Source organism: Columba livia, chromosome 8 (assembly GCF_036013475.1).
Source record: "Columba livia isolate bColLiv1 breed racing homer chromosome 8, bColLiv1.pat.W.v2, whole genome shotgun sequence".
Classification (NCBI taxonomy): domain Eukaryota; kingdom Metazoa; phylum Chordata; class Aves; order Columbiformes; family Columbidae; genus Columba; species Columba livia.
In genome coordinates, this window is record NC_088609.1 from 27,051,436 (window position 1) to 27,077,615 (window position 26,180).

The 26,180-nt window shown below is 40.6% G+C and overlaps 1 protein-coding gene across 1 annotated transcript; it reads left to right on the top strand.

Moving 5' to 3' along the window:
- Positions 1–23,439, top strand: LOC102095151 (vitellogenin-2-like). Its single transcript, XM_065072668.1, has 35 exons — positions 1–635; positions 750–770; positions 876–1,027; positions 2,480–2,731; positions 3,299–3,460; positions 3,545–3,693; positions 4,265–4,415; positions 4,557–4,714; positions 4,799–4,964; positions 5,814–5,939; positions 6,279–6,497; positions 7,396–7,613; positions 7,772–7,869; positions 8,170–8,294; positions 8,405–8,506; positions 9,105–9,224; positions 9,310–9,499; positions 10,789–10,882; positions 10,991–11,176; positions 11,723–11,867; positions 11,987–12,209; positions 12,300–12,475; positions 12,870–13,463; positions 13,957–14,007; positions 14,903–14,992; positions 16,035–16,247; positions 16,331–16,473; positions 16,872–17,010; positions 17,662–17,797; positions 18,237–18,423; positions 18,744–18,835; positions 19,971–20,068; positions 20,798–20,957; positions 22,366–22,527; positions 23,104–23,439. The coding sequence occupies exons 1-35, from the start codon at positions 566–568 to the stop codon at positions 23,220–23,222; spliced, it is 5,487 nt and encodes a 1,828-aa protein (XP_064928740.1). The 5' UTR covers positions 1–565; the 3' UTR covers positions 23,223–23,439.
- Positions 23,440–26,180: the final 2,741 nt, after the last annotated feature.

Consider the following 26,180-nt stretch of genomic DNA (forward strand, 5'->3'; position numbering starts at 1 on the left):
TTCCATATATATGGGTTTTCAGTAGAATGTTAAATGTGCTTTGGTGCACATACGACTACAAGAATAGCAAGGGTTTAACTGTCCTCATCTCCTGTCTACAAGGGTGGCCAAAATCCAATGTTATGGGAAGAGAAAGAAAACACCGCTAATGTGTATGACACCGACCCCACTTTGTTAATTGGGCCACTATCAGTTAGATAACAGTTCAGGTCAGATACCAGGTCAGCATAACCTGGCAAAATCAACCTCATCTGTGGCAGGGCCAAATACCAGCAGCCCACCATGACACAATCGAGGAAATTAAGTAATGTGTTTATTGTAAATTTGTTGTAAACTCCCTAGTAAAATTGTTTTACTAGGGTAAGTAGAAACTTTTAAACAATCCAGAAAACAGCTTGTATGAGGAAATCAGTGGGATGCCAAAGTATGACTTGATATCCATTTTTCATCTGAAGGGAAAGTATGATTGCAAAAAGGGAAGTGTTTACATAAACTGATAAAAAACTTGAGAATTCAGCAGAACACAGCCACGTGTTCCTGAACTTTCTTCCATAAAAGTCTCACCATGTCTGGCAGAGCCCCATTCACCTTCACTATGAGGGGAATCATCCTTGCACTAGCGCTGTCCCTTGTAGGTAAGCCTACTCATCCCTTCTTCATTTCTCTTTCCCAAAATTTCTTTAAGTTCAGTGGCACCAATTGGATCTAGACTGAGTGTTACTCACCTGGCTTTTCATCTCTTTTTGTAGGCAGCCAGAAGTCTGACATTGGTAAGTAAATTTCCTTCTCTAGCTTTCTTTCGATGACTGTGTTGTGATTTCTATTTATTAGAACACGTTTGCGAGTATTATGAAAACGGCTGTTATTCCCCACAGACCCTGGGTTCAGCAGCAGAAGGAGCCACTTGTACAGCTATGAAGGCTGGGTCTTGAATGGGCTTCAAGAAAAAAATCTAGGCAAAGCTGGCGTGCTCTTGAGCTGTAAACTAGAGATCAGTGGGCTGTCAGAGAACACTTACCTGCTCAAGGTAAGTGGTCTGCTTCCAAATGCACCAGGTAACAGGGAGCTATAAGACACAGTCTAATTGCGTCTGGCTAACCTGTGTTTTAGGAAAGTTGCAGGGAACGACAGTGGAGACTTAGCACTGAAGATGTTAGAGAACGACTTGCAAGTTACATTTCCAGAAGTGAGAAGTGATTTGTCATCCAATTACCGATTGGTGTTTGTTGTGGAAATAATTTGTAGCAGGTGCTCCTCAAGACTTTGTGTCATAAATAGAGGTGCCAAAATCAGGGGTTCTGTTAGAAAATGGTTATTTCTAACTCAAGCCTGCTTTGGGTTTAAGATTTGTTTTTGGCCTCAATACACATTTCCAACTTCTGTGGGAAGTCAGGACTTAAGTATGTAAACTCACTGCCATGTAAGCAATTAATATACATGGAATTAGAAAGTGATAAAAGCTAAAGATAAAAAGTGATAAGTGATAAAAGTAAGATTAAAAAATGAACGACATCAAAAGGTGCATGTAATAATGTTTAGTGTTTGGATAACGTGATAAAAGATCATGTCTCTGCTGACATCTATAGAGACAAGACATGACTTGTCTGAAATAAATATGTTTCAGAAAAATACTTTTATTTGTCTGTTTAATTTAGTTACAAATCAGAGCATCTTTTTTGGGCACTGTGTTCAGTGGCAGAGGTCTAACGGGCTATAGTTGAGCTGTAGGTCTTTCTTTAATGAGGGCAAGATGTCAAAATTAAGGGCTGGGGGTTGCGTTTTGCGCTGTAGAAAATATCCCAAAAATCTTATATGCTGTGCACCAGGCTGTGCTCTGAGACACCTAAACCAGCCGTAACTTTGCCCAAGTTGCTGAAAATGCTTCTGATTCACATTGTGCCTCAGTCTCAGGGGAAAAAAATGTTTGTATATACGTTATTCATTATTTAAAAAAAAAAAGAAGATAGATACAAGCAATTCACAAATATGAATCAGATATAGCAACTGGTTTAGTAAAAAAAAAAAAAAGAAAGGAAGGGTAAACTTTCTAAAACTATATTTTTTGACATTTAGAATGATAAGAACTTTTTAAATATTAGGTTTCACCTAAAGCAGAATATTTATTTTAAGGCTGAAGCAACAGGAAGAATTTTATTTGAAATGTTTCTTTACTTTTTAAATCAGCTTTTCTCCCTATAGATTTAGGGCAAGTGAAATGTTTAAAATGTCCCTGGGAAATAATAGCAATACGTTAACTGCTTCTGTAAGATAAAGTAACACTGCTGAGCCCACAGGATTTATACTGGTTTTACAATAGCATAAGTGAGAGACTAAAGAATAAACTGTTGTATAAATTGCTAAACCTGTATTTGGAAGGAAAACATATTGAACTAGTGATTATGTTGATTTCTTCCAATCAGATTGCATATTTAGTACCAAAGTAATTTTATTCCCGTATCTCTTCTCAATTTCCTCTCAGATCCGCTCTCCCCAGTTCGAGGAATACAATGGCATCTGGCCCAGGGACCCATTTACTCGATCTTCCAAAATCAGCCAGATTGTTTCTTCATGTTTTACCCGGCCCTTCAAGTTTGAATACAATAGTGGAAGGATTGGAAACATTTATGGCCCAGAAGACTGCCCAAATACGTGTATTAACATAGTGAGAGGAATACTGAACATGATGCAGATCACCATTAAAAAATCACAGAACGTGTATGAATTGCAGGAGGTTTGTTTTTTCCATTCTAAAACTATTTTACTGAAAGGATGTGTTCTGTTTAAGTGCTCTTCCTTCAAGTTTCTGTTAATTTGCATCTACTTTCAAATGTTCATAATAAAAAAAAATTAATTCACATAAAAGAAAATGTATGCATGTATGTTGAATGAATTTTATTTTTCAGACATCTGCCTTTAAGACTTAACATGCATTTCTTTGAAGAAAAAAGAATTATTAGCTATGAACCTATTTGTTACATGGCATCCCTGATACAGCTACTTGATCAATTTTGTTTGTCCATTGTTGATATTAATCAAATGATTACTTTTTCATTTTAAACTCAGTCCCCTGACTGAATATTGCCCACATGTCTATTTGTTAGTTCAATGTGATCAATTGTGTGTAATGTTAACATAAATATTAACATATTAATATTTAATATAAACCACAATTAAGACTGTCCAGTAGGTCCTTACACTCCCACTGCTCCTTCAGAGTCTTTGTTCGATAGAACTTATCCTCACATACTGAAATCCTAATATAATTGGGAATTCTCATTGTCTCTGTTGATGCGCACAGGCTGGAATTGGAGGTGTTTGCCATACGAGGTACATCATCCAGGAGGACAAGAAGAACAGCCGAGTCTCCGTCACCAAAACCGTAGACCAAAACAATTGCCAGGAAAAGGTGATGCAGAGTGTTGGAATGGCTTACATCTATCCTTGTCCTGCCGATGTGATGGTACGTGCGGTGTGAAAAGACCTTGTAGTTACAAGCGTGGCCCTTCTGTTCCCATTCACTCTTGGGGTGTCTGTCCTTCTCCAGAAGGCCAGGCTCATAAAAGGGACAGCAGCTTTCTCCTACAAACTGAAGCAGTCAGACAGTGGTACCCTGATCACAGAAGTGACCTCGCAGCAGATCTATCAGATCTCACCACTCAGCGAACCTACCGGTGTTGCTGTCATGGAAGCAAGGTAGGTGAGACATGGGCTTTCTTCGCAAAGTGAGAATAATTATAGATTCTGGCAGTCCCTTTCATCCCCAGCTGAAGTGGAACTGAGCTCCACAGCAGACGGGTAAAGCTGAGAGTACTCATACTTGGGGTTTCCACACTCCTAAAAACGCAGTGAACCTTTCTTTATTTGTATCCTGGTGAACTTGGCATTGCAATTACAAGGAAGAAAAGGAGAAATGTTCTTTTGCTCACTTATAGCATAAGAATGTAACTTTACTACTCTGTCCTGAGAAGGAGCTAATTGGTTGTGTCAGGAGGAACATGGGGCACACAGAAATTAGATCATTGATTACTCTGCCAGTAGCTCTCATTCAAAAGACAGCAGTTTAGCTCCTCAGAAACCACTTTGTTGTAGATAACTCTAATACTATTTTGTTCCAACTAGAAGTCTTTACCCATTATCAAACTGTAAGATTTTACTGTGATAAAAATTATTAAAGAGCAAAACTGACACCGTCACCAACAAACAGCCAAGGCAGATGGAGGAAGAGAGCTTATTCATTCTTCCCGGGACACTTGTCTCTCGACAGGCAACAACTTACCTTGCTGGAAGTGAAAAGTGAACGGGGGAGCAGCCCGGACATTCACATGCAGAGCTACGGAAGCCTTCGTTACCAGTTCCCACCAGTCTTGCCACAGATGCCACTGCAACTGATCAAGATGAAAAACCCTGAGCAACGGGTATAGTATTTTTAGGTCTTTAAATGGATTTCCTAATAAAAAAATATTGAAAGAGTAATGATTACAAATTCCAAATGATTCAATTATGCATGCCCTCTCCCTCTCTCTCTCTCTCTCTCTATCTCTTGTGTTTTGTAACAGATAGTAGAAACACTGCAACACATAGTCCAGAATAACCAACAAGATTTCCATGATGATGTTCCACACAGATTCTTGGAGCTTGTCCAGCTCTGCCGGATAGCAAACACTGATATTCTTGAGTCCCTCTGGAGACAATGTTCAGATAAACCCCGCTACAGGTATTTCGTTATACCAACTTATGAGAATCTTTTCCATCTCCACACTGAGAGCTAAAATTAAGGATATTTTCTTCCTGCCTGCAGGCGATGGTTGCTGAGTGCAGTTTCTGCGACAGGCACTGCAGAAGCACTCAAATTCATTAAGAGCAGAATTCGTAATGATGACCTTAACTACCTTCAGACTCTTCTGAGTGTTTCTTTCACACTCCATTTAATGAAGGCTGACGAACAAACCGTTCCAATAGCAGCAGTAAGTAAATCCGTGTGAATCTTTCCTATCTGATAACAAAAGGAATAATTGATGACAACCTTTGATTGTAAAGTACACTAGAGAGTGGATTCTCCTCTTGTACACCAATTTTGTGCAAACGTTGAACAATTAATTTCTTTTGGCACAGAGTCCCGTGTCTCCATTTTGGTGCATGGGTGTAAAAGCCATTCTCCCACAACAGCTTCTGAGACTAATTCCCATTTTACTTTGCTGGGATTACATCATACCTTCTACAGATGAAACTTTGTTCACTTCAGTTTCTTATTTCTGAAACGAGTTGTGGTTTGTGTGTTATGTCATTTGAATGCCTCTTTTAATTGCAAACTATTCCTTTAAACTGGGAAGTGCTACACATGAAGTATGAGAGCAAGCACCAAATATTTTGACGCTATAATGAATTTTTATTCTGAACACAGTTTTTCCCATCTCTAGTCAATGTCCTTCTCAAATAGGAAGAAAGGATATGATGTGAGAATACAACATTAACATAATTGAGTTACACATTGTTCTAAAGATTTTCCATGTATAGATTACCCATAATTTTTATATCTTTCAGTGTTATGCTTAGTTGAGGAAAATCAAAATGGTGCTATGTAAATTTATACATATGCTTATTCACATTGAAACTAGTGGAGAATCCAGCTCCTAAGTGAATCTTGCAAATAAAATGTCTATGAGCTGATTTAATTTGTTTGGATGTGAACAATAATCATTCTGAAACTGCTCCCCTCAGATAAGTGCTGGTGATTTTCCTGCTCTGAAAGCTATGTCAAACACTGTATTAAATACATTTCTTTCTCTCCCCAACACCCTTTTTCCCCTTCCCAGGATTTAATGACTAGTTCTCGGATTCAGAAAAATCCCGTGCTTCAGCAAGTTGCCTGCTTGGGATACAGTTCTGTGGTCAATAGATACTGTTCTCAGTCCTCGGCTTGTCCTAAAGAAGCTCTTCAGGTGGGCAGCTTTTTCTCAGGTTATTAATACCCTAGTAATGTTCATCACATTATCTTAGTTGTTTTAAGATACAGTATAAAAACAGCAATTTGACTTAAAATACACACTACATAGGTCTCTTTCAGAACAGGTAATGAATCATTTTACTAATGTAGATATTTGGTTCATCATTGAAAACACAGATTGCACATTGTAAGGTAAAATCCCGAGAGAAGCCATTACTGAATAATTTTATTAAAACCAGTTGGTTTATAGCAATAGGCTTTTCAGTGGGTAAGGTGAACATTGTATACAATCTATATATTAGGAAGAAAAGACTGAATTGTGCTTTGCCTATAGCCCGTCCATGACCTGGCAGATGAAGCGGTCAGCAGGGGCCGTGAAGACAAAATGAAATTAGCTCTGAAGTGCATTGGCAACATGGGAGAGCCAGCCAGCATCAAGCGCATCCTGAAGTTCCTTCCCATATCTTCATCCAGTGCTTCTGATATCCCCATTCACATTCAGATTGATGCCATAATGGCCTTGAGAAAAATAGCTTGGAAGGACCCCAAAACAGTAAGTATGATCTGCCAGAGATTTCTTTATTTACTGAACTAAAGAATATATACTGCAAAGGGTAATACATTTGATAGTATCATGTCTGTGGATTCAGCATGTTTTAAAAAAAACGATTATTTTTAAGGAGAACACAACACAGTTTTATGATCCAGCTCAACTTTTCTGCTAAGCTGTAATAATTGTTAATCAGTAGGAAGCTTCCGGAACAATATTAGCAGTCATCCGTCATCACCAATTAAGTCCTGTGCTAGTTATAAATAGTGGAAATTTAGCCACCTAAAAGTCAGACATAATTTAACCTGCCTTGATAGTAAAGAGGAGAGAGAGAGGTACTTTCTATTGACCTCCTAGGCAAAATATTGACATTGCTCTGCCTCTTTTAGACCCTCATCTTCAAGTTGGATAAGTCAGCTCCCACTGAGGTTGCTGGCATGGTGAGCATAGGCAAGAGTCCTGCCTTTCAGGTGGTTTAGATATAGGACCTATGTGAGACAGCACCCACTCAGACTGTCTTTGGTGAGCCGCTGAAGCTCCCTTTTTGGAAGTGGTCTTATTATCTACAGTTGTCTCTTCCTAAGTTATTCATCAATCTTTAAATGTCAGTAATGCAAAAAGCTATGCTGATATCTTTTTGATTGTGCTGGGTTTACCCAATACATTGATACATGGACATTTAATTCAGATTCAGTGCCAGCCCTTCACCATGGGGCTATCCCTCCATGGCTCCTTCAGTTGTCTTAGTAAAATGATGTGGAACCATGGTGCAAAAAAGATCAGGAAACCTTTCTCTGGGGATAATGACACTCTCTCCCATCTTTCTTGCGGGTTACGTGTGGATCCAGTCTGCAAAAGTGTCTCAATTATTGGCAATTCCAGACATGGTTTGTCTCTGCAGGTGCAGGGATATCTCATCCAGATCCTTGCAGACCAGTCACTTCCCCCCGAAGTGCGAATGATGGCTTGTGCTGTTATCTTCGAGACAAGGCCTGCCCTTCCTTTAATAACAACCATAGCTAATGTGGCAATGAAGGAGAGCAGTTTGCAAGTGGCCAGTTTTGTGTACTCCCACATGAAGGCTTTGTCAAAGAGCAGCTTGCCATCCATGTACAACATGTAAGTAGAGACAGGTATGAAGCAGGCCATCTTCTGTAATTAAGTTCTGTTACATTCTTGTTAGTGAGCACTGCATTTGCCAACAAACTGAATCCTGTTTATATTCTCATGGGGTGCAGCTTATTTTTGGATATTATTACCTTTTTCGTTTTGTTTAGATCTTCAGCTTGCAATATTGCCCTTAAGCTGCTGGCCCCCAAACTGGACAGGCTGAGCTATCGGTATAGCAAGGTCATGCATATTGGTGGTTACTTTGGTGAGTAAAAGCATTTCGGCTACTGGGAAACTATCCCTTCAGAAATCCATTCTCAAGAGACATTAAGCCCTTTGGAGAACTATGGCATTCTGTGTTTCAATAAGAAATTGAATTAAATGTGACGGTCACATATTTAAAAGTGCATGAGTAGACACTTATTAATTGGGGCCTAAACAGTTAAAATTTATGTAATGACATATCTTAAGAGTTGGTAAAGGAAAAAGCTATAGAAATATGAAATTGAATGATAAGCAGAACAGTTAGAAAAAAATATGTGTCTTTTGTTTACTTCTGCTATAGATAACTACAAAGTTGGTGCTGCTGGAGATGTCTTTGTTATGAACAGCCCGGGAACAATGTTCCCATCAGCAATCATTTCCAAGCTGATGGCATATTCTGCAGGGTCAGTGGCTGATTTAGTGGAGGTAAATATTTGCCTAAATCAATACTAAAGCAAATTAAAATTAAAATTGACTTTTAAGTTTCCTCTCTATAAGTATGCTTCTGACTGCTCCATCTCATGCTGTTTTGGTAGGTCGGTGTTCGCGTGGAAGGCCTCACAGATGTCATCATGAAAAAAAATATCCCATTTGCTGAATATCCCGCGTACAAAAAGATAAAGGAGATTGGAAAAGCTGTAGGTATTTTCGGTAGCGCAGTGTGTGGAAGGCAAACTACCTGCCTAGCGGTCACCTCGAGCGTTTCTGTGAGAGAGATATCTGCTGTGGGTCTGCAGGGGACATCATGACTGCCATGGTTGGGACAGTTTCTGTGAATTCTTGCTCTCCTCTGCCTCCTCCCCACATCAGAGCAAGGGAGGAGTGGGGGCAAGAGGACTTTGCAGCACAGTGTGTGTCTCATGCCTGGCAGCCTTGTTCCTCCTTCCTGTCATCCACCTCACTTAGTTTACAAGAATATAGCTTTGTCTTCAAGAGAAAAAGTGATTTGTTGCTGTGCTTTCAAACTGGGTTTAGTGGCCATAATGGCCCAAACCCTCTGAGTAAATGTTATTGCATCGGAATACACAACAGTAGACAGGAGGCTATTCATGAGCATCTCAGTGACAGGGAGCAAGTCTAAGTAGTGACACTGTGCTATTTACAAAGCAGCAAAGACATACAAGCAGCAATGGAAAGTTGCAGCTTGGTCAGTGATGGATTTGATCACTTTGCTGAATTACCATTTTAAAACTGATACATTAAGGAACTTTGCTTGGTTTTTTATCTGTTCCGCAGCTGCTGGGATGGAAGGAGCTGCCAACAGAAACCCCCTTGATATCAGCCTACTTGAAACTATTTGGCCAAGAGCTTGGCTACCTCAATGTCAACAAGGAAGTCCTGCAGCAGGTTATGAAGGTACCAGGGACCCCTACTTTTCTTTGCAAGATTTGACACCATTGTACTTTTATATTCTAACCTCTTGATGTCTGTTTTACTGCAGACTGTGCTAGAACCTGCTGACAGGAACACAGCGATAAAGAAAATTGCCAGCCAAATTCGCAATGGCATTGCAGGACAATGGACGCAGCCAGTGTGGCTGGGAGAGATGCGATATATCGTTCCTACCTGCACTGGTCTGCCGCTGGAGTACGGGTCATACACCACTGCTCTGGCACGGGCAGCTGTCAGTGGTGAGTTGGGATGTACATGATCAGCTGTGCGAGGTCTGAGCAGGGGATGAGAGGGACAGGCGAGGAAGAAGTAGGAAAACAGAAAGTTAGAAAAAGAACACATTTTTGTAGTGAAAGGGAGGTGGCAAATATGTTTGAAGAAAAGCTGGACACAGCTGATTTCTGCCTCATCTTTGAATGGATTGAAGACAGAGGAGGTGAGATGAGAATCTTGGAAACCAGAGAGAGGAAGGTCCTGGCATTCTAGTCCAGAAGAAACGAGCTGGGTGGGGAGCTGACTACAGACATAGGCAGAATGGGTGGCTCCTGAGAGATGCACACACGAGCTAAGCAGGATCCAGTGATGACTCAAACAGAGAAGAAAGCAGAAAGCAATCAAAAGAGAACCACCAGTAACATTAGAGAAGGCAGGAAGAGAAAGAGGATTTGTGAAAAGAGACAGATAATTCTCTTTTAACAGAATAAATACTCAAGTATGAATACTTATCAAGAAGTTAAATCCGTGATCATACTCTTTGTTGCGCAGCAAACTTTTAATTTAGGAAAAATTGTCTTACTCTTCCTTTTGCTGACACCACATAAGGAATGAAGGGTGAAATACATGTACTTGTGATCTGTTTACATGTCTCATATGTGTCCACTCTTCGCTGCTCTTGTTTTTTTGTTTGTTTAAATAGCATCTTTGAATACCCACCTGTCCTTCACGTGGGATGAAGTAAGCCATGCAAGCGTATAGGCTGTGAAGGAAAGGGCCAGGGGGGTGGGTGGACAAGATGGTATCGTGAATCACTAGTGTGCTCTTGTGGTGGTGATGGCCAACTGCATCTCTGGCTGCAACAGTGAGAGCAGAGCTAACATGGAAATTATTGTCCCCCATAATTAGCACATCTGAGGCTGCATCTGGAGTACAATGTCCAGTTTGCGGTTTGCAGTACAAGATAGGTGTTCACACTGGATGTGAGGAAAGACTAAAGAGCGGGGCTTGTTTAACCCCGTTGCCCATCATTCACTCTGTCTTCTGGCTCCACACATTCTGAAATTTCGATGTTATACTACTTAACAAGTAGCAGTATAGTAGTAGTAGTAGTAGTAGTAGTAGTAGTAGTAGTAGTAGTAGTAGTAGTAGTAGTAGTAGTATAATCTCACATACCCCAAAGTCTGTCTTGATTTCCAGCCATATTTGTTGTATGAACAAAAATATTACCTCTTCCTGAAAACTGTGTCTTGCTTAAATTCAAATCCTTTCTTTCACTTTGACCTTTTTTTAACATTTTTTCTGACATATGCAGTTGATGGAAAGGTGACCCCACCCTTAACTGGAGATTTCAAACCTTCTCAGTTGCTTGAATCCACCATGCAGATTCGGTCTGACATAAACCCAAGGTATGGCAGGTTTCTAAGCCTTTACATATGATGGAGGTTTCTCATTAAAAGGCAGAACCACATGTTAAGGAAAACCTTTCTTACATTGACTGCTTCACTCTGTTTCAGCTTATACGTGCACACGGTTGCAACAATGGGTGTCAACACCGAATACTTTCAACATGCTGTTGAAATTCAAGGCAAGGTCCTGACAAGAGTGCCAATGAAGTTTGATGCTAAGATAGACATGAAATTGAAAAATGTTAAGATTGAAACAAACCCATGCCATGAAGAAACAGAGATAGTGGTTGGAAGGTACGGTAGCATTACTTCAGAATGGTTTCTGTTGCTGAAACCTCACGAAGTTCACTATTCACTGACCTCCTACAGAGGTTTCTAGATAGGCAGGGTGACTTTTCAGCGTGTAGCAGAACCTTTGGGATAAAGAGCAAGGAAGAGAAGTAGGGGAGTTAAAAGTCAGAAGATACCTAAATTATTTAGGAGTTGAATTTTTTATTTCAATGTGTTTATTATTTTCTGTTTTTCATTTTTATTTGCTTATTATTTTATTGCCTTTTAGGCATTTTAGTTTTTATTTTTAAATGAATGTCTTTCATATTTTGGAAATTTGTTTAAATTTATCCAGATTTTGAAAACTTCCTGTGATACAAGGAACTGATATTTGTCTTTAGCTGGTCTTATTTGTCCTTAATGATATTTATACCTATAGTTGCATATAAAATCCCTATGTTCAAACAACATATCTCTGTGCTGTCACAGGATACTGACAGGGATGTATTCCATTTAATCCAAATATAAGGATTCAGAATAATTCATTGTTTTTTGCACATATCTCAACAGACATAAAGCTTTTGCTGTATCGAGAAATATAGGAGAACTAGGTGTTGAGAAGAGGACCTCAATTCTCCCTGAAGGTGCTTCATCAAATATTGTACAAGAACCTTTCAAACCATCGGAGAGAGCTTCCAGTGAAGGTTCCACAATGGTAACCTGTTCTTTTCTTCTTATGTAGTATTGTTTACCTGCCCTGTGATGCACTTTTGCAGTTTTACTCTTGCCTATGGTATGCACCAAGGGGTATTCACATACTCGTCTCCAATGCAGCAGGGAGCTGACAGCATGCCGAGGAAACAGGCTTCTAGCTCTCAAGAGGATCTTCGTCACAGCCCAGAAAGAAAAACTCATAAACAAGACATTTGCATCAAGCTTCATCATCTTGGTTGTCAGCTCTGCTTTTCCAGCAGGTCACGAGATGCCAGTTTCTTAAAAAATACGTATTTGCACAGGTTAATTGGCGAACATGAAGCTAAAATAGTCTTGATGCCAGGTACGATATTGAGCACAAGCCTTGTCATCTTCGTTTTGCGAATGCTATTTGAAGCAGTATAACCTTCTAATGGGTGCAATTGGTGTGTAGTTCAAACAGATGCTGATCTTGACAAAATTCTCCTGGAGATTCAGGCAGGATCCAGAGCAGCTTCTAAAATAATCCATGTGGTAAACTCAGAGTCTGAGGAAGAGGATGAGTCACCTCCACATGAGGACATTCAAGCTAAACTGAAAAAGATTCTAGGCATTGAAAACATGTTCAAGGTAAGAGACTTTGAGCATGAGAGAGGGGAATATTTTCCCCAAAATGAAGCCAATAATTCGAAGTTCAGTGCAGAAAGCTGTCATGGGAAAGCAAGGATGGGACTAGTTTGAAAGGTGCCAGTTCCAGGCCTGTCAGCCTGTGCCACATCTGGGGGGACTGATCCTACAGAGAGCTTCCAGCTGGGGCTGATCTTCTGGGCTGGGCTAGATTTCAGCTGTGCTGGGTGGACCTAAGGAAGTTCTGCAGCTTCTGCAGTAAGTGAGGCAGGGAAGTTGTTGTTCCTTGAAAGGCTGATATGAGCAGCCTGTATGACACCCAGAGAAGTTTTACTTTGTAAATACAGGACCAGACATATCTACTTTCTTGCACTTCTCTTTGAACCGTTTTTTGCAGGTTGCAAATAAAACACGACACCAGAAGAAGAAACCTTCTAAGAAAGCAAACAGTGTGCTAACAGAGCTTGGGAGAGACCCTGATGCACAAAAACCCTCCAGCTCATCTTCTGCCTCCTCAGCTGTATCCTCTTCTTCCTCATCATCTGCTGCTTCTCCTCATCGTAAAAAGACAGTGGATGAAGATGAGAATGATCAAGTAAAGCAAGCAAGAAACAAAGATGCAAGCAGCAAGAGCAGCAGCAGCAGAAGTAGTAGCAGAAGTAGCAGCAGCAGCAGCAGTAAGAGTAGTAGTAGCAAAAGCAGCAGTAGCAGTAAGAGTAGTAGTAGCAGTAGCAGCAGCAGTAGGAGTAGCAGCAGCAGCAGTAGGAGTAGCAGCAGCAGCAGTAGTAGCAGCAGCAGCAGTAGTAGCAGCAGCAGCAAAGGTAGCAGTAGTAGTAGTAGTAGTAGCAGCAGGAAGTCATCGAGTCACCACAGCCACGGGCATCACTCAAGGCATCTGAATGGCAGCAGTAGCAGCAGTTCATCGAGTCACCATGGCCATGGACATCATTCAGGACATGCGGACAGCAGCAGCAGTTGTTCCAAAATATGGGTAACTTTGTCAGTAAATTGACTGATGCTGTTGATATTTGTGAATCACATTCCTGATAGCAGTTGGCTTTGCATCATCAATCAGGAAATTATGGTTTGACACAGTAAATTTTAGCAACATAAAATTGCAACATTTATTCTGCAAACATACCTGCAATAATTTGCTCAGATGTCTACTTCAAAGAATCTCAAAAGTTTCACAAGTTCGTTGAAACTTTTGTTGTAGGCAGGGAACTTTTTTTTTGGCCAATTTACTGCTTTCTGTCAATATATGTTGTATGCCTCTTAATTTTGCTGTAAGAACATTAATGCTTTTTATAAACTACTTGAAGTCTTACATTATGTGCTTGTGACTAAACATACAGAACTATGTATGAATGATAATTAGTAAAATCCTTACTTAATTCCCAGTGCTCAGATTTCAATGTAATTGCAACATTCGTTTTCTTCTGAGACTTTTCATCTTTTTTTCCTTTTTTTAATCATTTTCAAAGGAACATCATGAGATTTATCACTATCGCTTTAAATCAGCGCATAGACAAGAGGTGAGTTTTTCTTTCCTCAGTAAATTAAGTATGGAATCTGTCATAAGTCACATAGAAACCTTAAAGGCAACTTTTGTTTTTGTTGGGGAAAATTATGGTACTGGTTACATTTAGAACACCAAATGAGCTGTGGTTGTTCTTCTGAGATGTGGAAAGACAGAGAGCTGAGTTCTCCTTTGTGTTGTGCACATTATGCCATTTGTGGCTCAGCAAACTAGATACAAAGCTCTACCAAAGCAGTACAAGGGACTGGGGATGCACACTTTGGAGGAACAAAGATTCTATCATCAAGAGCTTAAGTCGTTTAGCTTTGATCACTTGGTTTCTTGAGTTGGAATCACTGTTGATACACACAGGAATATTGATGTTGACAAACATGTGATGATATCTTATTTTATGGTACTTTACTTTGGCAGAAGATTCTTACTAGGACATGAGCCACCCAGGAGCAGTGTACTTTATCTTAGTGTTCCTCAAAAAGTAGGAAGTTTAGCTCTGTGTGTCCATTCAGTTGGCCCGTTCAATGTGTCCTTCAGTTGATCAGGCCCTTCCAAAGTAAAATGAATCAGTTCTGGTCTTTCGTATTGGATTGAGTGGCTGGTTCAATTTGACTTGCTTTGGTCCTTTTTTTTTTTTTCACATAGCAAATTCTCATCTAGACATGTTCCTTGTTTGTGTCTTCTGAGGGATCAAGATATGTTTGGGTAAACAAGATTTTTCAGAGCTAGATCACATGTACTAAGCAGGATGAGACACTGAGGTGCCTAGGGTTGGAACACAAGTTTGCCAACACCAAGTGCCATGGCAGAGAGTGTTCTGTAGCACTGCCCGGAGCAATGTCTTCAAGCATGCTTTTAAGTTACCCTCTTGAGCATGGTATGTTTTCTTCTTGCAGTTCCCAAAAAGAAAACTCCCGGCTGACCAACTTAGCAGCGCGGATTCTTCTGCCAAATCCAGTCATGCCTCATCCCAAGCTGCTTCCCGGGTTAGTTGCATCACTTTTAAGGGTTTTTAATAGCTTGGAAGAATGGCAGAGTAGCTGTGCACTTGCAGTAATTGTACAGCTAGGATAATGGAAGTGAGAAACACCAACCTCTCAAGTCTCCGGTATCAATCAAGAGTGAGACACGTACCACGTCTGCCACACACACTTTCCTCAGAACTGTGGTGAGGATCCCTCATGGGAATCCCACCCAACAGATGCCTGCAGAGACTGATCTTGTGACCTCTGCAACCAGAAGGGAAGTTGAGGTGCCACAGTGCCAGTGCAAGGACATCGGTGCTCTAGGCCAAAGCTAAAATAAGCCTCAGCAGAAGGCAATTGCCAGAGGTGACATGTAGCACCTTGGCTCCTTGCCACCACTCATTTTGATGCATGCCTGCTTGTTCTCTGGGGCAAGTGATGAAGTCTAATGATGGAACTGCAGGTCATAGCATGCTTAAGGCCCCACTGTCAAGGGAGGAAGTAGAAGACAATGTCCTGGATTATATTTTGTGCTAGGGTGCTGTGCAAACGTGAAACCTGCCTGCCCCACACACCTGACAGCTAAATGTGAGGCAAAAGCCAAAAGACCAACCGGACAGATAAACAAGAGGACACTAGCTAGAGGATGTTATTGTGATGGGAATGAGTGATGAGTACAACTGACAGCTGATGTTAGTCAAATTGAACCATTTTCTTTCATTCACAGGCAAATATATGGATATTGACAATGAAGCCTAAATAATATGGTCATTACTATATCCTAATGATATGAATATTTCCATGGTATCTGCTGTGGCTCGGGAAATGGCAAAAACTTACAAATTTTGGCTCATATAAAATAGTGCCCGCAGAGGCACATGCTCACTAAAGACATATGTGTGAGAGTTTATAGGCATGTATATATGTGTAGTACGTATGCTGGTATATGTTTGCAGTCCAGTTGTTTATTTTTCATTTATTCATCCAAATCTTGCATCTAAAATGTTAATGGTAACTCTTTTATAATTATATTATTTGCATAATTTCTTCCCCTTCTTCTTAGCTCAAGTTTTTGGGAGATGTTCAAACACCAGTATTAGCTGCTTTTCTTCATGGTGTTCATAACGATAAGAAGATAGGAGGTCTCCAGCTTGTGGTATATGCTGACATTGACTCTGTCAAGCCCCGGATGCAGGTGTTTGTGTCAAACCTCACAGATTCAAGCAAGTGGAAGCTCTGTGCTGATGCTTCAGTCGTCAATGCTCACAAGGCAGCGGTAAGGCTCAAAACTGGTTACATACAGCTGTATGCATCACAGGATAACCATGTGCTTTTTGACCATTTCTCTCTCCATTATAGGCTTACCTGAAATGGGGCCGGAATTGCCAGGACTACAAGATTTCAACTGAGCTGGTAACTGGGCGGTTTGCTGGCCACCCTGCTGTACAAGTGAAATTAGAGTGGCCTAAAGTTCCTTCAAGTGTCAAATCCATAGCAGAATGGTGAGGTTTTAGTCTTTTGTGACACTTGTTCATGGTATCAGTTAGCTGGGAAAAATCAGCATCCACTCATGAGCTTATAGTGGTTAAAGTACTAGCTATTATTTTATTCTCTGGTCTATCTGAGCACTGCCTTCAGACTTAAAAGCCGAGTGGGAGATCATAGCCATCTATTGTGTAGTAATCCTTTCTACTGGACATAATTACTGAAAACTGAGGAACAAATCCTTCCTTTCACTGAATACTTGGTTTGTAAGGCAGAGTGTGATCATGGGGACATAACCCATGATCCTGAAGACTGTGTATGCTACTTACACACAGGAGTGAGACAGCCTGGTTAGGATTTGTGCTGCTTTTTGCTTCTCTATTTCACCAGATCTTTCTGATTTGAATTTTTGAAGGTTTTACAAATTTGTCCCTGGGGCTGCGTTTATGCTGGGGTTCTCTGAAAAAACGGACAAGAATCCTTCTCGACAAGCCAGGATGATCGTGGCTCTAACTTCTCCAAGGACATGTGATGTTGTTATCAAGCTTCCCGATGTAATTATGAAATATTATTTTCACTCTCTTATTTTTTCCTAGTAGAAAAGTGAGACTGTTGCATTTTAATTACAGTGGGTCAATTCTGAGAAAAAAAAATAAGTGAGCATCACATGCATTTCCACCTGTAGTAGCTCCATAAGTGTTCACCTAACAACCTTTGGAGGACAGTAGTTTGGGTTGGAAGGGACCTTTAAAGGGCATTTAGTCCAACCCCCCAGCCATGAGCAGGGACATCTTCAACTAGATCAGGTTGCTTAGAGTCACATCCAGCCTGGCCTTAAATGTTTCCAGGGACTGGGCATCTACCACCTCTCTGGGCAACCTGGGCCAGGGTTTCACCACCCTCATTGTAAAAAACTTCTTTTTTAGATCCAGTCCAAATCTACCCTCTCTTAGGAGGTTTAAAATAGCTAATTATCTCCCAAATAATATCTGAATGATAACCCACACCATGAGAGAAAACTGTAAGCAGGAGCAAAAAGCTCATGGACAGTGAGTTAGATGAACTGTATTCCCATAAAGTCTTTGCCGACCAAAGCAGAAGAAATTGAAATGAAATTCCAAATAGGAGAAAAAGCTGACCTCAGCTGTTTCTTGTGAATACCTGGTACAAGAATATTTTAAATGTGCTTTTGAATTCCTTTTCAGGTGATCCTCTCTGAAAAAGCCGTGAGGCTTCCTCTGTCACTGCCTGTAGGTCCGAGGATACCAGCTTCAGAGCTGCAGCCTCCCATCTGGAATGTCTTTGCTGAAGCCCCATCTGCAGTGCTCGAGAATTTGAAAGGTCAGGGTCTAGTCAGGTTCAGAAACATGACAGTCTCGGTCTCACTACTTGGGCACTTTCTGGATTTTTCTGGAATTATTTGTCTCCAGTTAATTAGGAAATTTGCTGTAATAAAGTGAGGATGGTTCAACTGAGAGAGAATAGTGTGTGTATACTACAGAAATCATCATCATTTCATGGATCAAAATACCATCTATCTGAATCGACAACATTTAAGCTTCCTGGCCATTATTTTTTGTTAGATAGAGGAGTATATTTTCCATGCTTTTTTTTTTTAGAATTTATGGGTGCTTAGTAGCCAAAAGCCCCTGTAAACCATACAAAAATATAGTGGAAAACATATAAAGCTAAAATAATATAGCACTAAAAATAAAATATGCGATTTAATGACCTTTTTTTTCTGGAAAAGCAAATACTCACTGGCATTTTATTTAACCAGCTAGCTGCTCAATTTCCCACAACAAGATCACAACCTTTAACGAAGTTCAGTTTAACTACACAATGCCAGCAAACTGTTACCACATCTTGGCTCAGGATTGCAGCTCTGACCTTAAGTTCCTGGTGATGATGAGGAATGCTGAAGAAGCAATGAACCTGAAAGCAATCAACATCAAGCTTGGCAGTCAGTAAGTAACTCCTGCCAGATGCTGGGAGACTGCATTGTTCACATTTAACGTGGGAGGAGCTTAAGTCTGAGCTTTACTGCGATGGTTAGCAGCCTGTGGGAGTTCAGCATTTCCCTCGTTGACTTTTCCATGCACATTGACTGTGATGCTGATGGTGTTATCCTGCATCTTAGGTGACAAGGATACCTATGATGTAATTTAAGTACTTGAAATGATCTTATGCTGTGATGAGTAATATCTAGTGAGCAGGAAAATGCCTTTGTCACTGTATGTGTATGAATGTGATATAAACATGGTGCAAATATTCCTCTTCTTAACAGTGAAATCGATATGCGTCCTGCAAGTGGACAAGTGAAACTGCTGGTAGATGGGGTCGAAAGCCCCACAAAGAATATTTCATACGTATCTGCTGGTAAGTGATGCAGCATCTGTTGTTTCATTTTCACGTATGTTTTAGGAGGAAAAAAACACACTAAAAATCTGTTAAAGAGATTCCACCAGTTTGTATTCAATAACTATTTCTACCTTTGGCTGTAGGGTTAATAGTTAAGAAAATGTATTATACTCCCTTGCATCGGAACATTTGGAAAGACTGATTAGAGTGTGAAGCTCTTGAAGTGGCCAGACTAAGATAGATATAACTAACATGAAGATCTCCCCATTTCATACATTACTGTAGTTCCCACTGGATTTCCCAATTTGAGAAGTGTTTTGGTTGTACTATAAATCTTGCTTGATTAAAACTTTTTGAAGTAGAGCTCTTCTAAAATTCACCACACCTGTATGCTAGCATTTTTCCTAATTTTATTTGTTGGCATTAATTTGGCTAGCATTCTGAAATCTGCTAGGAATAAATATGGTGAACTGGGAAATAGCCTGCTTGCTTCTCTCAAAGCAGGAGTAGTTTGGTGTGGGTTTTTTGTTTGTTTTGGTTTGGTTTTTGTTGTTGTTTTGTGTTAGTTGTTTTGTTGTTGTTGTTTCTGTGAAAGGACACAGTGGGACCTTGTTTCATTCTGTGCTATGCAGTCAAGGGCAATATACAGTGCAGGTGTTTCCTGACTGTACAGATGTAGTACACAAATCAGGCTTAGTCTTGCTGAAATTGGGTTGGCATCTGCCAGTGCTGAGCATTGTCCTAATTGTTGCATACTTGGGAAAGTCATAATTGTGCTAGAAATGGCTTCAGTGACAGTCATGGTGTTCTTTGTATTTTCTTATTCCATCATAGAGTAGTCAGGGCCTTGTATAGGTGCACAACTATACAGACACTATGTTAAGTTCTGTAACCATTTCTAGAAATGAATGTGAGTATGTTAATAACCCAAAGAAAAATAAATAAATCTGTGATCATTAAAATTGTTTTTCAACTTTTTACAAACACCTGTTTTTCTATACATACACATTTCTACATTGTTTGCTGCATGTTTTGTTTCTTAAATAGAACAACTGAAAAATTTCAATGAAAATAACACAGATAGATGCTTTTGTCTTTCTTAAAGAAGCTAGGTTGGGTCTGTCTTGATTTGTTTTATGTTGTTTTCTTCTAGGCGCTTCTCTGCAGATCCACAGTGAAGATCAAGGGCTTGTACTTGTTGCCCCAGCCTATGGCATCGATAAATTGTACTTTGATGGATACACATTCAAGGTATCATTCTTCCTCTTTATAAGCTTGGATGTTGAGAAATTTCCATACGATCCACTTAAATCTTGTATGTGCGAGTGCAAGAGTATACAGTGGCAAAGCCAAATGTGTGCAGGGCCAAAAAAAACACAAAAGGGAAGATGTAACCACAGGGTTGAACTGTCCTGCTCTTTGTTTCTGAGCAGAAGTGAGAATCTTTTACCGACAAAAAATACCTTATTCTTGCAGGTGTGTGTTGGGAAATGGGCCCATGAGTGTACACACACTGAGGCAGCACTGCATTTGCAAGAAAAATGAGTTTTCAGCTCCTGACCACTGTCCTTAACAGCTGTATAATTCTTCAAATCAGCAAAAATGCAGCCATTCTTTTAAGATGAATGAATGCTTTAAAGGCTGCACTAAAAATAATGTGAAACGGGAATGTAAAAAATTGGTAAACCATATTGTAGCTATCACCTATACTATGAAAACATCATGCAAAAGCTTCAGCAAATTAATAGTCTAAACTATTAATAGCTTAACGCACTAGACGGGCACAGGAGGTTTTAAAGGCTGTAACAGTCAAAGGCGCTGCATCAGACTTAGAGCCTTTTGAATCCTTAGCAAAGAGATTTTAAACATTTGTGCATTAACTTATACTGGAAGAGACCTGCATAGTAAAAATCTGCTCCATCGGTATCACTTTTTTTTTGGCTTGAAATCATTTTGACTCTTTTTTTTTCTCTCTCTAAGATTCAAGTTGCTTTATGGATGGCAGGGAAAACATGTGGAATATGTGGAAAATATGATGCAGAATGTGAACAGGAATATCGGATGCCCAACGGATATGTAGCTAAAGATGCAGTGAGCTTTGGGCATTCTTGGATTTTGGAAGAAAAGCCTTGTACAGGAGGTATGCAAGCTCTAGTATATGTAATATATTGATGCAGTTGTTTAGAAAATGTAGAATCTGGTCAGAAAATTTTAAATCTGCAAACATTTCAAGGGAAAAAAAGGATTTTAAAAGAATTCATGAAATTATATATTAAGCATTAAAATTATTTGCCAGTTTAGAAAGAAATAAGAAACCACAAGTTAAACAAACAAGCCAAAATACACAAATCAATTGAAATTATATAACTAAGCAGAAACAAAATATTTCTTTAGGTTTTGAAGTGTTTTAGAATATCAGAAAAAAATGTAGAAAGATAAATTCACGTGGAATGCTTTGAATGAAGAGCAACTTTTTCCAGATGTCAATTTCCAGTATTTGATGCATCAAAAAATCAGATGGGGATCAGTAATGACTTTGCCTTGGCTGACCACCTGATTTTTGAAGCAGTGCAACATGTCCAGCAAAGCATTTGAGCACACGAGCTGTTCCAGGGACTTAATTACGTGGTTGAAATGAAAAAAAAGCTGTATTTCAAATGTTTCAATAGATAAGAATCTTATGGTGTGCTTGATGCTCTCAGCTGAGGTTATGATGCAACCACAGTGCTGTGGCGAGAACAGGCATGTTGCCTTTGTAAAGAAGACTTGTCCTTGTGGGAAGGACTTCCTCAGTCCCTGGAGATGCCTTCTACATCTTTAGCTGTGCATCAAATATTTTTCTATGTCTTTGTAAAGAATGCTGGGCACAAAACTGGCTTTAGGTGGATATGGAGTCTCCAGGCATGTACACAATAATATTCCCATGGTTGGTTGTGACCACATATTGTGTTTCCATTTAACATATAGTGGAAATGGCTAGAATTTTAGAGAATTAAGTTTGTAGTCAGGGATAAATTGTGATCCGTTTAGCTTCTCACACACCTGTAACTGCTTGTCCTGGGCATCCAAAATGAGACCAATATTACTGGCTGGCAGAAATGATTTTTGCTCTCTCTCTGCAGCAGTTGTGTCTGAATGACAGTGGTAATAGTGTAATTCTTTAGTGATTATTTTTATTTGGTCAGAAATCCTCCTTTTCTTTCCACTGCTGGGTATTGAACCCTTTTGAATGTGGTTTTGCAGCTATATGCTGTAGTAAGCCAGTTTACTTTGAAAAATGCTTATTAGAAATCACATCAGACAGTGTTTCTACATGTTAATCTTGAAATAATCCTGTTGCATTTTAAATTAACTTTCCATAGCTCCATATCTAATTAGCCAATTTGAAAAGCTTATTAATCAGTGATTGTGTTTCACCTATGTTCAAAATACAGTTTTCTTAGAGTAATGTTGTTTGTAAATTGGCAGTGTTGGCAGATGGTCCTGCTGGGCAGGTCTGAGGATTTTGAATGTGAGCATGTAAACCATCATGAATTATTCTGTTCCAGCCTGCAAACTGCGACGCTCATTTGTGAAGCTTGAGAAGACAGTTCAGCTGGCAGGCATGGAGTCCAAGTGCTATTCCACAGAGCCTGTGCTGCGCTGCATGAAAGGATGCTCTGCCACGCAGACTGCTCCGGTCACTGTGGGTTTCCACTGTCTCCCAGCTGGTAAGTAAAAAGAAATCCTAATGAATAGGAGCTGCACGGAAGTCTAAATAGATTGTGCCTTGACTCAGCTATTCCACTTGAAATGTATGAATAATCTAACATATCCACAGGTAGGGATGGGCTTACTGCAGTGTCGACTGAAGATCTTTCCTTGTTTTCACTAATATGTAAAACTTTCTTTAGCATGAGAGGTGTTTTTCTCTTGTAATTTTGCTATGGATTTAAAATCTAAATTGAGCCTTTGTGATGCTTTGAGCTCACAGCACAATCAACATTATAATTCATCTGAAAAACTGTGTATTGCAGCCTGTGAGAATTCAACCGCATCTGATCATGTGCAGCACCCTGAAATGGGGATCCTCGCCTTGTATATTTTATATACTGCTGCCTTTGGCTGTTTCACTGAGCTGATTTAGGTAGTAGATAGGCAGATGTGGACGGGGTTCTTGCACACAGGTCCAGTGATATCAGAGGATGTTTTTGGTAGTTATATTGTAGATTCTTAGATATTAAATAGATATAAAAAAAACTACTTCTGAAGCATGCTGTTTACTTTTCATCCTTGTTCCCCTTCAGATTCAGCTACCAGCCTGATGGACAAACAGGCAAAGTTCGACCAGAAGTCAGAGGATATAGAGGACACTGTTGATGCACACATAGCATGTTCTTGTGAGAATGAAGACTGCAGTGCATGAAGCTGTAAATTGCAGCACACGAAAAAACAGAAACACTTCAATGTTTTTATTATGTGGTGTAAGAAAACTCAAGGAATAATAGAGATGCTAAATTAAGTTTAAGAGCGTTAAGAATCTTTGCAAGTAATTTAAAGTATTAAACTTTATTATTGTAGAAACTTCTATGATTACCCATAAATATCTGATTTCATAATAAAACCATGCATGGAGAAATTGATGAAGTCTTCCTTATTTCACTAGTTATGGAAAGAGAAGGTCTGTGTTGCTTCTTATCCTCCCACCCCGTCTCTGCCTTTTGTAGACCTCTTGAGTCTGTGAGTCCTCAGTGCACTGGGCAGGTATTTATGTCAGGTCCCACTGGGGATGTGGGTTGGGTAGCTGTGGCACCAAGCTCCTGCTTGTTTCCCCTGGGGCTTTCTTCACTGGTGCTGGGATCTTGTGCACCCGGAGCAGGAACCAGTCTCCTCTGTGTGATGCAGCAGCAACACAGCCGTCGTGCTCTGCAATAACTACGTGATGTGCCAATGCTGCTGTAGGGAGCAGTGAGATCAGGGAATAGCCTGAATTTCACGCCACTGGACAAGGCAGCTCTGAGGGAGTCAAGAATACATTATGTTCCTGATGCACCACATGCAGAAGCTGGTGTGAATCAGAGGTCTCTGAACAGGCTGTGGTGGAATTACCCAAATACACCACCTGCCAAAGAGTCTGAAGCAGAGCCAGAGCTTTGCACTTTAGGTGAGATGCCCCAGCCTCTGAGCCCAGCATGAGCCCTCGCTGTGGCCATTATCAGCAGGCGGGCTCAGAGCTCTGCCTCCTCCCACCCGCTGCAGGTCTGCATGGGCATGGTGAGGGACACGTCTGTCTGCTAGGAGTGCTGGAGCCCCAAGGATTCTGGCAGATCTGCTGTGTCCCTGTGCTTGCAGGGTGAGTGTGCATGCTGGGTGACTTTGTTTTTGAGAGAAATGCCTTAGAAGGTGGTGGAGACATAACCATTGATGTCAATGAGATTGCTGGCAGCTTAAGTCATCAAGAGTTTTGCACTAATTTCAATAGAAATAGTATTGTACTTTTTAAGTTTGTCTGTCTTAATTCATCAGCATTCTCCCAATTAATACAAACACACAGAGCCATTTTTATTACTGACTGAACACATTCATTTTTTTATATTGAAGTTAATGCAAAGAAGAATGTGATCCTACTGAGCTGTTAAAATGTAGGTCTTCAGTAAATTAATTACAAGAGAAGCAAGTTATCTGGTTCTTAAAATTAGTAGAAACCAATGAAGAAAAATGGTACTTAACGATGACCACATGGGGTGGGGAGGTAATCACTGACTAGTTTTTGAAAACACTTGAGAACATTCTGCAAAAATTGTGTCATTTTGCCTTCCCCAGCAGCTTTGGTACCTTTGATGGATGCACGTATGTGTTTTTTATAGTTTGGATGTGAGTTTTATAGTTTGGAAAGGTAAGGCCCATAGTACCAAAAGGTGTATGTTTGAAAGATATACATATATGTTATATACAGATTAAATGCTGCCAAATGATGTGGATCTGACAGCAGGCAGTGCTTGGACACTGCCCGGCAGCAACAGCACAGCAGTGAGCTGGGGGGAGTCGTTGCTCACCTGGAAGTCACAGGGAGTGGTGATGGGAACCGCGACCTTCCTGGGTAACCCCTGAGGCCAAATTCAGCAGAAGCTGAGGCTTTGCCCGAACTCTGGAGCTGGGCTCCATGGGGGACTCCAGCAGGTCCAGCCCACAGGGTTCCTCTCTCCCCAGTCTGCTGGGGCTAGAGCACAGCTTTGGGGGACTCTTGTCTTTGTGCTCAGGCATGGGGGGGTGTAATGGGCTCAGCAGTAATGCCCTGGCAAGAGACCTGCAGGTGAGCATCACCCAACCACTATGACAGCCAGAGCATCCCCAGGGCTATGGGGGATGCGGCTGTGGGTGCCCGCTGGCAAAGGGCTGTGGGGAGGTCTCAGGTGGCCCCTGACTCTCTCCTACTGCCGTTGTGGAGAGAGTTGAATGCAAACACTGTGGAAATGCTGTCCAGGGCTGGTCCTGAGCACAGTGAAGTTGTTCATCATCTCACATTTTCCTTTGGATTTTTTTTTCTTTCTCTTTTTAATTCAGGTTATATCCTTTGGAGAAATATGGAGCTTGAAATGGTTGTGAGTGCACTGGGAGACAGGCTGGGAGCTGAAATTGTTCTTGACCTATCAGAGAAATGGTCTAGAAAAATAAAAGGGTTCAGTTCTATAAAGGAACACCCAAAGCTGAAGCACTCATCAACAGGTTTTGCCTTTCACCTGGAGCAGAAGAAGAGATGATCCCACCCCGAGACAACAGCACGTCCAAGGTGATGGGGGATGCAGCATTTGCTGCCTAGAGCGGTGGGGTGGGAGTAAGACCCTGCAAGCCCCGGGCTGAGGGGACGGGGACTTCAGGGAGACCCTGCTCTTGCAGTTGGGCACAACCCACACAGCACCCAAGGAGAACCCTTTACTGGAAAAGTGTTACAATTCGTGGTGTCACTGTTCTAGTGAGGTGCTTTAGCAATCCAGTGTTATAACATAGAGATGCAGAATACAAGTATTGTTGCATGTAATCTGCCATCACAACAGCACTCTTCTGCTTGCACTGCTACTGACCCCGAACCCTTGCTGACCACAAGGTTGTTTTTTAAAGAAAACCGTCTAGCTGCATATAGTTATGCCATAATATATTAGGTTTTGTGCCTCAGTTACCAGTTGCCAGTAACAGTATACTCAAGCCCCGTAGCTACATTTACCACTTACCAAGTCTCCAAAGACATGACACAATTCGCTAGTGCTGCTTTTGGTGTGAATGGCTTTGCTTTTCTATCATGTGCCATCAGTTTTACCAGGGAAGAGTTTAAAACAAACAGGATCAGAATATAATGCCAGTAAAAACATGGTGAAGTATTTTTGTA